The sequence below is a fragment of the Cryptomeria japonica genome, chromosome 10 (genome assembly GCF_030272615.1).
Source record: "Cryptomeria japonica chromosome 10, Sugi_1.0, whole genome shotgun sequence".
In the NCBI taxonomy this organism is placed as follows: Eukaryota; Viridiplantae; Streptophyta; class Pinopsida; order Cupressales; family Cupressaceae; genus Cryptomeria; species Cryptomeria japonica.
In genome coordinates this window covers 418,720,924-418,734,145 of record NC_081414.1, presented here as the reverse complement: position 1 = coordinate 418,734,145, position 13,222 = coordinate 418,720,924, and the positions used below count along the sequence as shown (strand labels likewise).

The window sequence follows — 13,222 nt, the reverse complement described above, 5'->3', positions numbered from 1 at the left end:
GGGGTGATAGGAGCCCATACATATTAATAAATTTTTCATAGAACACCATGTTAGTAATTTTGTAGAACTCTAATTCCTTATCATTTTCAATTGCATTTCTTTAGATTAAGCTATTCCAAATCTGTTTTAATACTTATTCCATACACAACCTACCATAGAGTGATCAATTAAAATTATGTTTCTAGGGCAATATCATCCCAAACAAATACAGTGGTCCAAAATGGAGGGCATAGAGAAGGTTATTTTTTGGTGTCTTCTAAATTGAGGGTCCAGAAGAGGATAGGAAGACTTTAGTACAGTCAGCTGGTGTGTACATGATGTGCACCACCTAATCTAGTACACTAAAGATGCTTGGCTGTCTTTTTTGTAGTTGGATGCCATGCAAACAAAGTAAGGCTCAAAATCGTAGTTGTTGAAGTAAAGCATTTGGAGAATTTTATCTAACACTAATGCTCTCTAGGGATGCCTTCAATTCATGGGCCTCAAGGTTGTTGGCTCATCGCACCCTGGATTCTGTGGTAGTCAGATTCTACCGATTGAGAAATTCAGGTGTGGGCATGGCTTTGATTTTAGAAGTTTATTTGTTGTCAATCATTTATTTTTAATGCTCATTTGTGCAGGCATTTTTGAACTAGCTCTGCTTGTCTGCAAAAATGTTGAATCATCATTAGAGATGTAACTGTGGTTTGCTCTAGAATTATCTAATCCACTTGAATTAACTAGCTCTGCTTGACTTCAAAGATGTTTGAATCAACATTAGAGATGTAGCTGTGGTTTGCACTGGGATTATCTGACCCTCTTGAGCAGTGCCATGCTTTGAAAATGCTTTTATTTATAGCTGTCTTCCATTTTTTTAGCCATACAGTTGAGGATGCAGAACCCGTAACTCGTAGATTTTTTTTCTAGCCATCACTATCAAAGTACACAACACCAAAATACCATCCAAAACTTTGAATGCTTGAACAACATGGCTTTGGCTCCTGAATATTTGAACTTTGTCCAAAAACCTGGAAAAAGTGTTTGTGTATTGCATTGAATTTTTTCCTGTGCTAGATTGGCATCTATTACATTTCCTCCCACGCTCTCCTTAGGAAACGAGAGAATTAAATTCTTTGAACAGTCAAAAAGATAATTAATTTCTCCCAACAGACGAGGGCATCCAACCTGGATTTTTCAGTGTAGGTAATTGCCCCCAAAGGACTAGATTTAGCTTCTTACAATATGTCAAACTGTAAGTCACTAGACAAAATGGAGGGTTGACAAGACTAAGAGCATGAAATGAACTGTTGATGGTTGTACTGTAGTAGTTAATGTGAACGCTACAAGTGCTAACCGAATGATATGTGGTTGTATGACAACAGATAAGAGTACCCATATGGCATTTTGAAGGGGAGACTTCACAACAGTAGTAAGATAGGAAGGGAAGACTTCACAACAGTAGTAAGATAGGAAGGGAAGACCGTATGACTGCAAGTAGGGAAGATCACCTATGAACAAGGGAAGAACCAATTACAACTCGAAGGAAAGGTTGCACAACTGCAAGAAAGAGTGACTACATGAGAACATATATGAATTATTGCATGACAACAATTAGTAACGATTGTATGACAACAATGAGTAATGATTGTAAGAAAGAAAGCAAAATATATTGTATGATAGCAAGCTGCAGAGGCCATAACACTGTAAGAAGCAAAAGTATTATGGAATCAGGAAATAGAGATTGTATGGAAGCACAAAGCGATATAGATGTCGATGTACTGTTGCTGGAGGTTTGAACAAGGTATGTAAGGCAGTAAGTCGTATGCTACAAAATTTTTTGCTTGTCATAAAATGCCATCATATGGTACTATGGTCTGTCGGATGTTGAAGAATGGTATAAACTTCAAATGCTGACTATAAAGAGGGTAGGTTGTACAACTGCAAGGAAGAGTGACCACATGAGAACATATATGAATAATTGCATGACGACAATTATTAATGATTGTACAACAACAATGGTTAATGACTGTATGAAAACAAGCAAAAATGATAGTATGATAGCAAGGTGCAGAGGCCATATCACAGTAAGAAGCGAAGGCATTATGGAAATAGGAAATAGAGATTGTATGGCACAAAGCAATATAGACGTAGGGTGATATCAATGTACTTTTGCTGGAAGTTTGAGCAAGGTTTGTAAGGCAGTTGGTTGTATGGTACAAAAAACTGTGCTTGTCAGTTAATGCTGTTATATATTACTATGATCAGTTAGATGTTGAAGAAAGGACGGGCTATGAACTTCAAATTCTGACTGTATAGAGTGTAGGTTGTTAATCGCAAAAACCTGAGCTGATTGGTTTAATTTATCTTCTCATACTTCCAAACACTTAAAACATCTATTAAGGAGACATGTCTCCATATGCTCTGTTAAATAATTTCTATTTAATGTATTTGACTTTATTATATTAATTTTTCATATTCATTTTATTTTTCCAGGTTGTCATTAATGCTTTTCTTACCTTGTTCTTTTTACTTGATGAATGCCAAAGATAATTTAATTTAACTTTTTTATGCAATAGAAATAAATTCTATGTTAGTTGTGTTCATGTCTTCAGTATGTTGAGAGGCATGTGGTGAGATGGCAAGCATCCCCATTGGTGGGGAACATCGATTTCTACATAACCAGTCAAAGAGCTGCATTCAATTCATTGGCAACTATGCCTGAAATTTTTGTTGTAAATTGTTACAACCAAACTATGAGTTTCACTACAAAAGTTTAATTGGAATAAGATATCATAGACAATGAACAACATTCTGAGAATCTGGAGAATAATTCTTTTATTGCATAGTAGTGCTCAGTAAATGCTTTGCTAGAATAAGAAGAGCCTATCACAAAATCAAATCTCTTACTCTGACATAGGAAATGCTAGTAGGACGAAATTACGAATGATTGTTCGTTAAGACAACTGTTGAGATTACTGTTTGTAGCTATCATTTGAAGCACACTAACTTAGTTGACAATTAATTAACTTAATAACGAAGTTAGCTAGACAAAGATGAAGACTTTAAAAGCAGGGAAATACATTTCTAAGGGTGGAGGTGTGGATGGAAAGCAAGTGTTTTTATGAAAAACATCTGTTTAATAATTTTTTTTGACATAGGTGGCATTTGACAATTGGGTTTCATCTAATTAAATGGAGATTCTGGAGGACTCCTGAATTGTTGGCATTGTGTTGTCATTGATGTCAACCGGTAGAAGAGATGTATGTACAACATTGCTATGGAGGAGTACAAGATGTGATATCTTGGATATCACCTTGTGTTGCAGAACACCGGTAAGGTAAGGAAGATGACCTCAGGAGTCACCAGTACATGAGTTAGTGCCTGACTTGTGCGATGAGATAGAAAGGTGTTTGAGCGGTTGTTTGTGATGAAGAGGCAGAATGTCATCTGAATCACATCAACACTGGAGGAGAAGAATAAACAGGTCACCAGTATGCTGTAAGGTTGCAGAACAACAAGACTCCCACCGGATGAAGTTGCGTCACCATATGAAGAGATGACTAACAGTGAATGTGCCCACACCGAATAACATGTGCCTGTTTGAAGATATGCTGCACAAACAGGGAAGTCACATGAGTCCATTGCAGAAAGCAGATGGTGTCTCTCTACTGGTAAGAGGAACTTATCTCCAGGTATGCATGGTGTGAATCATGATTCTTTGAGATAAGAGAGAAGAGGCAAAGGCATGTTGAATTGCCGGTACAGATGAAGTGTGATGTGTTTGTCACTTTGACAAACCAGCGGAGATATGACTAGAGCTGATCAAGGAAAAGGCATAACTGAGCAGATGCAGAAAGAGGAAGAATGGCCTGACTAAAGAAGGAGTCTAGTGAAGGTTGATGACTTGTGTCATCAAGAGTGCTTACTGGGAATTTGGACAAGGTGCGGATGCAGAAGTCTTCCCACTTGATGGGAATGTGCATGCTTAGGTAAGTCATGTCTGAAGACCTGTTTAGGTGTTCCATCGACAGTATAGCAAAGGGTAGACATGAGGAGGTAACCGGTAGAATGTGAGATACCGGCAGGGTTAGTAGACCAACAGGAAAGAGGAACCGGTAGAGTGGTTGGTCAGTGATCCTATCTGGACCAACTCGAAGAGCCAAGTTAACAGTTGGTTGATGTGGATGCCACATGGAGTCAAGGTGGCAAGCTCGCAGAGGTTGGTGAAGTGCTGTGTAGAGTTAGGTATCTCTACAGGTGTGCATTGAATATGGATCCCGTGATTTGTGGATCGGGTCAAAAGCGTGTGGCTCAAGGAAGAATGAGCAACAGAGAAGAATCAGGGAGTTGTTGGTGCCTAGATCAAAGCAAGAAGATGAGATTGTTAGAAGACCTCGAGAAGGAAACAACAAAGGTATTAATGATGGTTTGATGGATGCAGGTCGAGGAAAAGGATCGTGTTTCCTATATTTGGAAAACGTGTATTGGAAGGCGCGACAATGGCGGAGATGAACAGTTGGCTGCCAGGGAGATCAGATCGAGCAAGATGTGATTGGATTTGGTTTGCCTCAAGGATGGTGAGGATACCCTAACCGCCTAGATTTTAAAGTGGGCTTTGGTGGGAAAACCTGGCCATAAATATGAAGGCCAAAGACACGTTAGCTGTTGAATAGAAGAAGAGGGTGCTGCTGCGAAGTGTTTTCTTCTGCATGAAAGAGGAAATCAGTCAAGTGCATAAAGCATATCTGAGAAGAGACTGAGTGTGAGGGTGAACCGGGTTGAAGTGTTCAACCAATAGCAGAGTAGAACCGGTAGTGTTCATACCGGTAGAGCTAAAGAGAAGTAAGTTGTAGAGAAGGCAAACAGAGAACCGTTTGAGTATAGCACCGGTAAAGTGTAGATTAGTGAGGAAGAGATCCAGTAGAGAAGAAACAGAGGAGAAGAGTACCGGTAGAGTTTACTGGCAGTATAGCAGCAGGAGAGTGAGTCGGTGTAGCAGAGAAGATATCTTACTGACAGAGTAAGGTATATGAGAAGGTTACAAGATTCACTTGTAACAAGATTGCTAATTTTGTATTTGATGTTTTCATCAAGATCATTGAGTTGTAGCTCGGTGCAGGGGTTGTAGCCCATAAATCAGTTAGGGGTTGGTGCTCCTTGGGTTGGTGCCCTAAATTAGGGGTTGTAGCTCCTTGGGTTGGTGCTATAAACATTGTAACAAAGGTTTGATTGTGAGGCTGGATTGGAGCAGTAGACTCCAACAGCATTGCTCATCGAGGTTTTTCCCATCTTGGGTTTTCCTCGTATATGCTAGTGTTATGTGATGTACCTTTGTGTGAATGCATTTGTGTTTAGTCTCCTCACTAACCGGTAAAGGTTGCTTTGTGTTAGATCCCATAACCGGTATACACACATAGGTTGTTAAAGGGAAAAGTTTGAGAACCACTGATTCACCCCCCTCTCAGTGGTGCATTGTGTCTAACATGAATAACTTTGTGTTGTTAGGAAAAATAACAAAATAGGTTCTCGTTTATGAACAAAAGATTTTCAGCCCATGAAGGTGATCCATTATCCATAAACATTTTCAATTGTACTATGTGATTCATCATTAGGATGAGATAGTGGCATGTGAGGATTATGGATGAGAGCTCACTATATAGTAATTGTGATGCCACAAAAAGGTGGGGGCAATTCCTAGGGGAAGGAGATAAAGGACATAATTAAATGATCTAGTTGTGTTGGTGTGGAATATTGCCATTAATTGGAGAAACATGTCACTCTATTTTTACCATGATCAATGAACATGGTGCAGATATAAAATATGAGTGTATTAACAAGTCAACATAGGCAAAACATCCGTTTAATTCAAAGCAGGATATTTACATTGAAGGGACTAAGGTCCTTGCCGTAGAAGGAACTCTTTTTTAGAGGCACTCAAGGGAAGGCTGTTGAAATTAGTAAGCACTATTGCAATCTAAATAGAGATGAAGGATTTGGATCAAGTTAGTTGTAGCATTGAAACAACTTAATAAAAATGATCCATAATTAAAAGGCAAAACATATAATTTTTTAATTAACTGCTTAATTAATTTTCAAATGTCTAGGTCATTTAATTGTCATTTTTCCCTTCTTGGAGGCATTTTTAAAGCACTATATAATGAGCTGCCATCCACAATCCTAGTGTGTCACATTCTCATCTTAATGATGGATCATAGTTTGATTTGAAAGATAGATTCCCCTTGACAGGAAAAAAGGGCTCCAAGTCTGCTTGAGATGCTTTTTGTGCTGTCATGGATTTATTATGTTATTTAATTTCAGCATTTTCTAGTTTGTTTATAATGTTTTTTTTTTGTGATTCTCTCTCTCTCTCTCTCTCTCTCTCTCTCTCTCTCTCTCTCTCTCTCTCTCTTATATATATATATAGCTGTACCCCTGCAGTCCTTAGGCTTCAAGAATGTTTTTGCCTTAATTTGAAATTGGTGCCGTCTCTATCTCCCTCATCCTGGAAACTTGGAGAACCATTGAAAACACTGTTCTCTTTCTTTTACGGGCATGTTTATTATGATGTATAGATATTTCAACTTTCTTTTCAGAAAAGCAATTTTGTTTTGCTAAGTTACCGTTGATGTGTTTTTTATGCACATGCGAACACAGAATAAAATACCAAGGTATCTTATCCTCTCTTGAACAAAGTTATTCGAATGCTGAAGATTTGCCCAAGGATCAATCGAAATAACTCCAATGTTCTTATATGTAGGGTCTCTACATGTGGATAAGCTCAATTTGGTCTGATGTGATTATGCTGGAATCACAAGGGGACTTACATTCGAATGCCTGAGCGTCTGATTTGCTGGAACTTAAGTTCTGTCTACTCATCGGGATAATAAAGAAATAACCAAAAGGTGCAGCGTTTAGAGAGTCTATTCTAAGACCGAGAATGTAAGAAGGTTGATGAACGACTAGGTGGAGTCCTACTGGGTTGGGTCTCACCATCAGTTTGAACAATCCGACACCAACTCAGTGCAATCTTCTAAGGGATGCTTTGAATATGTTCAAATCGTTACACCATCAGACATTGATCACCATTCGAGTTAATGCATGACCAATAGACGCATAACAATTCGAGATTAAGCTCATTCAATGCCAGTTGACCACGCAGGGCGCCCTTACAATCAGTAAGAGGCTAGTGGTTTGGACTAGGCAAATTCCACGTGAGTGCATTCAGTAACTTCCGTCATTCAATCTAATCATTTATCATCTAAAATGAAGATTCAACAAGAGACCATGCATATTGCAAAGAAATGACATATTTCACCATATCTTCAATGAAAATGGAGTTCATTTACAATCAAGGCAACAATTTCTTGCCTTCTCCTCTATTCTAATTGCTACTTTATTCACTATTCTTTTGCTACTGACTATTAACTATCCACTAACCATTAACCTTTACAAATGAAGAGCCAGAGCTTTATATAGAGAGCTCTTTACATTTCAATGGCTCAGATTGATTTAGAATGAATGGCTAAGATTTCAGGATGAAAACCCTAATTTTAGGGTTTGTTACAACAAACTTCTCTTAGCCAATGAGAAAATTACATTTCATGTATGAGAACCAATAGGAAACAGGGGTAGGTACATCGGAGTTTGTGCCTTCATGTGCAAGCGTGGTTCATCGAATCTGGACATGCTGATGTGGAGCCTTCTGATTGGAGGAACGGTGTCTGGGATGCCACCTTGTCTTGCGTTTGTGCTTGATCAGGGAACTTTGTATCTCTTGATATTCGATGAGAAGCTTAACTTTGATTAACTCTTTTGAAACTATCTGCCTCTTCAACGTATCCTTGCACTGACTTTGGTTGATCCTCCTTCATCCTTGATGTACCTGATGAATAGCATACCTCTCCTTGACTCTCTTGTGCTTGATGAGGCTTCTTCACGGTCAAGTCTTTTCTTCTTCTTTGCCATCTTGTGATTTCTTCATGTGATAGAATGAGGTCCTTGAGGATGGTCAGCTCCATTGCTTGCAATTCCTTGAACACTTGAAGTCCTTCAACTTGGAAGTACTTTGAGTCCTCTCTCACGCATTTGAAGTGTCCTTGATGATGATGAAACTTGAAGAGGTCGCCCTTGTCCTGGCCTGATCTCCCTCGAACTTGATTTTATTGATCTGCAAAACAAACAAAAGATGATTAAGAATACATAATATATTCATTCTAACATAGCATTTCTTACCTTAAATCATCAACAAGAAGGCATTAGGATCAATTTGCTCTGGACCCTCTGGAAGGATAGGCCCTATAATGAGATTCGCTCTGGACCCTCACCAAGGACAGGCCCTATAATGAAATTCGCTCTGGACCCTTTGGAAGGGTCAGGAGCGAAATTTGTATTCTTGGCCAAATTCCTAACTCTTTCAAGGTCCAAGGGCATTCTTCTAGGTCCCAAATCACTTTAAGTCATTAATCTTCCCTTAATCACACCATATGAACAAAGAGTTCAACCCAAACAAGGAGCAAATAGGTGTTTTAAGAAAATTTGCTCCTGTCCCTTTGGAAGGGTCAGGAGTGAATTTGGTGTTTTTGCCCAAATTCTCCATTTCATCATGTTCCAAGTGTATTATCTTCTTCAAAGACGCCATGGGAGCAAGGTTTGTGATGCAAATTAGGACCAGGAAGGGAGATATAAGGAATTTCGCTCTGGATGCTTTGGAAGGGTCGGGAGCGAATTTGAGGAATTAGCCTTAGATATCATCCAAACACTCAAACTTCACCCTCATTCACATTGTTCTCACCTTAGGACATGCTAACAAATCACCTTAAGGAATTGCCTAGTTCAAAATGTTGAATCAAAAGTGCATCTTAACAATTTCGCTTAGGTACCTTTGGAAGGACAGGAACTAAAGAGGAATTTCGCTTTGGACCCTTTGGAAGGGTCAGGAGCGAAATTTGCTTCTTAGCTCAAATTCTCCAATTTTCCTCATCTCACTTGGTTGCAACTCACTTTCAAAGGCATGGATAGATCATTTTTCATTCACTCAAGGCTTAGAATCAAGGATTTTAACCCATGTTAGAAGCAGAAGAGGTTTTTAGAGAAATTTGCTTTGGACCCTTTGGAAGGGTCAGGAGCGAAATTCTTCTTTAAGCTCAAATTCCAAATTTTCCCATTATCCAAGTGCATTTGGCTATGTTTCAATTCATTCTCAAGGCCTAGATAGGTTATTCTCTCCTCAATCATGACTAGAAAGCAAGGTTTGTGGCCTAAACTGAGAGCAAGAGAAGAGTCTAAGGAAATTCGCTCTGGACCCTTTGGAAGGGTCAGGAGCGAATTTTGCAATAATGCTCAAATTCTTGACCTTTTCTCCAAATTTCCAAGTCTAAGTTTGTCCAAGGCATCTCCAAGGGTGAATTCAAGCTAATTTCCTCCCAATCCATGCCTTAAAGTGAAGATTTTGTCTAGAATAGGAGTCAAAAGGGAGCTAAGGAGGATTTCGCTCCTGTCCCTTTGGAAGGGTCAGGAGCGAATTTAACAATCTCACTCAAATTCTTCACCTTTTGCTCAAACTTTTAGGTCTAGACTTGATCATTAGGCGTTCTCTAAGGGCAAAATAGGTAAATTTTATACCAATCAATGCCTAGAGGTAAAAGAACTTAATCATTCATTAACTGGACCATTCTCAAACCCTCAAAGGGAAGAATCCTGTACTCACAGACCTCCATTCACTTCCTTAACTCAATGACATAGGTCTCAAAAGGCAAGACTCTTAACATGACACAAAGACTTCCTTAAACTCAATCAAGACTCGACCTTAGAAGCAAGACCCAGGCCCAACCAAGGGGAAACTTTGACAGAGACCCTGACCTGGACCACCTACTGACCCATTTCAACTCAAGCAGACCATCCTGCCCTAATGAGCTCTCTAGAAACTCTCCAATGCAAAGATTAATAGCCAAGAACCTAAAAGACTAAGCCAAGAAAACTAACCCTAGAAAGAAAAAGTAGGGGTCCCCATTTGCAATGGGGCGATGTGTGAATACGTCACAACAGTTACCTAGGTTAAGGGCCCTGTACCTCAGAAAATTTGTTAGCTGAGATTCTAACTCCCAATTGGTGTTGACTAACTAAGCTTGGAAAACAAAAATATGGTATGGTTATCAAAAATCAAATTTAAGGATACTTTTCTGTGTATGGAGAAATCTCTCTTTTTCCACTCCAAGCATATCAAATTTTGAGAAAGTTAACAAAAATAAAAGCTAATGATTTTGTGATTTATCCAGCATATGCTTTCATCATTCTCCTTTGTTTGAATTAAACATAAAGGGCACTACTGAGTGTATATAAAGAGGATTTTTTATTATCAAAAGTTTTTCCTCTTCTATTCTGAGTTTAAAATTTAAAATATTATAATGAAAAACAACTTCTGTTTTGGTGGAGTCTTCTGATATTAACTTAAATGTTATGGAGGGAAATGACTGGTACAAATCATCTTACCCATCTTTTCCACTTCACAATGGTCTGCTAGATCTGCCACTGTAGTTTTTCCTGATATGTTGGTGTTGACGTGTATTTTGTACACAATCATACACAGAATAAAATACCCAAGGGTACCTTATCCTCTCTTGAATAAAGTCTCTGATTGCTGAAGATGTCGCAAAAAAGGATCAATCAGGGTGACTCCAATGTTCTTTTATGTAGGGTCTCTACGTGTGGATAAGCACCAGTGGTCGTTGTGATTGCTGTTTCATCAAGGGGCCTTACGTATCCGAATTGCAGGAACAAGATTTCCTAATACTAATGAATTCCAAAAAGATCAAAAGGGGAAGGCTTGCAAGAGATAAACTCTAATCTAATCCTAAGATCAACTCAATGTAGGCTAGACTTGGCAAGATTCTACCAACTTCAGTATTGCCAAGGAATTACAACTTTATTGAAACTGATGCGATCTTCTAAGGTGAATAATGATTTTCAAATCATCAAGAATCATAGGCACTACCATGAAGGTACATATCAATGACTCAATAATGAATGAAGGTTTATGCAATCCAAATATTTCCAGTCGACCACACAAGGCGTCCTTACAATCAGTAAGAAGCTAGTGGTTTGGAGTATGAATCTCACCAAAGATCAAGCCCAACACTTAGTCCTTCAAATTTAAATACTACTTTGACTGAGAATGATTCAAGAAAGTAAACAACCATGAAGATAACCACAAGAATTGCAATAAAACACCATAACTTCAATATTTTATTGATCTCAAAGCCATCATAAACAACAATTGTTTGAAATTCCTTCTTCAAAGCTCAATCTTGCTACAAAATAACTTGCTTCTCCAAAAACTCTAAACTCTAACTATTTCTTATTGCTCTCTCTTAATTCTATTTCTATATCTATATGAAAAGGAGTGAGGGTATATATAGCATCCTCAATTACAATGAACGGTCCAGATCAAAAGAGGATCAATGGCCAAGATTATGACACCTAAACCCTAATTAGGGTTTATTACAAATAGCCCCCTTTTATTGAACAATATTAAATGCATAGCCAAATATTAAATTTGGCACAAAAACCTAGGAGACATAGACCAATGACAATTAAGGTGCCACATCATCTATAACAACCTTTCTTCTAGAATCTTATTCCCTTTCCAATGCTCCTTAGCATATGCAATGAATCTAGACACGATTCCTTCGATCTCAGCAATTGGAATCTCGGGAAGATTCCTCATTCGTTCCTCCAAGTGGATGACCTGATCGAAAGCCTTGAGAAGAGCAGTGTCCCATTCAGGTTCAAGTTCTTTGATCCTCTCAATCAGGAGCATGGTGGCAAACATCTGATCCGGTTGCTCATCTGTAATAACATTCTCATCTTTGCAAAAGATGACCTTGACTCTTTCTTCTAATTCTTGCAAATCCACATCTATCTCAACTGCAATCCTCCTGCCAAGAATAGTACATAATACTTCAACTTTGTCTTGGATCGGATGGATAATCTCTTCAACTTGATTGCATTGGTTACTGATGTCCTCAAAAAGAACTTCCTTCATCTGGAGTAAAGTTGACCATTGGAGTAAACTATGAGGTCCTCCATCCATTATCTTTTCTTGTGCTAGGACCTTCCTTGATGTTTGTCTGATTACTTGCAGGACAGGAATGATAACATCCTTAGTATGAGCAAAAGCAGCTACCGTTATCATTAGGTTGTGGATGATCTCAAGAACCTGAATAACCCGATGAATGGTCTGCATCATTCTTGTTGCAAATTCAATAGCAACTGTATGGGATTTGTCAATCCAAGAGCTCATAAGCTGAACCAAACTCCTGACTCTCTCTGCCTCACCAACTGACTCAAGGGGAAGTGCCTGCATAGGAGATACTGCTGGATCCTGACGCCTCAAAGGCTGATTGAGATGGCTAAAGTAGCCTCTCCAAGCACCGACCTCTCGCTCAAGCTTTCTATTCTTTTCCATTTCTTCTCTAAGCTTGTCCTTAAGTGCTTCAAACGAATCGGTTGCCTCATCCAACCTTTGCTCGGCTGTGAGTGGACCAAGCTCAAATGTCTCTACATCATATTCCTCTGCGAGGATCTCACCTTCATATTTGTCCACTGCTGGTGTAGCTATCTGTAATTTCCTGGATCCTGTCTCATCTCTGATCATCTTGGACATCTTAGTAGCCTTCCTCCTTTCTGTCACTTCCTGAGAATTTCCAACAAGGCTCTCTAAATCAATCACATTATCTTCGTCCTCGATCACAATCACCCTTATTAGTCTCTCTTTTAACCAATCTGGAATGGCAGATCTTGTTTCTCTAACCTGTATCTCCTTAGGCAATGTTTCTTCTTCTCGGAGAGGAGATGTCACTTCGTCATCGTTCTTGTCTTCATGTAGCTCATTGACTCGGAGAGATCGGTTTGATGAACGTTGAGGTGCCTGTCCTTCTTCATGTTTATCGTTCTGTACTATTGATTCCATAGATTCCTCCATTTCAAGTGTCTTCTTCTCTTGTTGAGAAGATGTGCCGGATGAACGATCTCGGTTGGCCTCTTGCTTCTTCTTGGAGGATTCCCTTTTCTCAGGTCTCTCTTTTCTCTTTGAGCCTCTAGGATGAGGATTACCCTCACTTACGCTTCGAAGGTTGCCTTCGCTTGTGCTTCTGGGATTAGGATTACCTTCACTTACACTTGCTCCTCCTTCTCCTGGCCTTTCCTCCAAAGTAAAAGTCATAGATATGCCCTGCTCTCTCAACTT

At 39.0% G+C, this 13,222-nt stretch overlaps 1 protein-coding gene across 8 annotated transcripts in view; it reads left to right on the top strand.

Annotated features, from left to right (window-relative positions):
* The window catches only part of LOC131034107 (small ribosomal subunit protein uS10m), an 85,720-nt gene that overhangs the window by 56,894 nt on the left and 15,604 nt on the right, over positions 1-13,222 (top strand). For 3 of the 8 annotated variants that reach the window (XM_057965484.2, XM_057965487.2, XM_057965485.2), the window contains exon 3: positions 461-549. The exons of the other annotated variants lie outside the window; for them this stretch is intronic. In XM_057965484.2, the coding sequence (XP_057821467.2) occupies positions 461-522 (62 nt within the window). In that variant the 3' untranslated portion in view covers positions 523-549. Of the gene's footprint in view, positions 1-460; positions 550-13,222 lie in introns of those variants that run through there. 8 annotated transcript variants of the gene reach the window in all.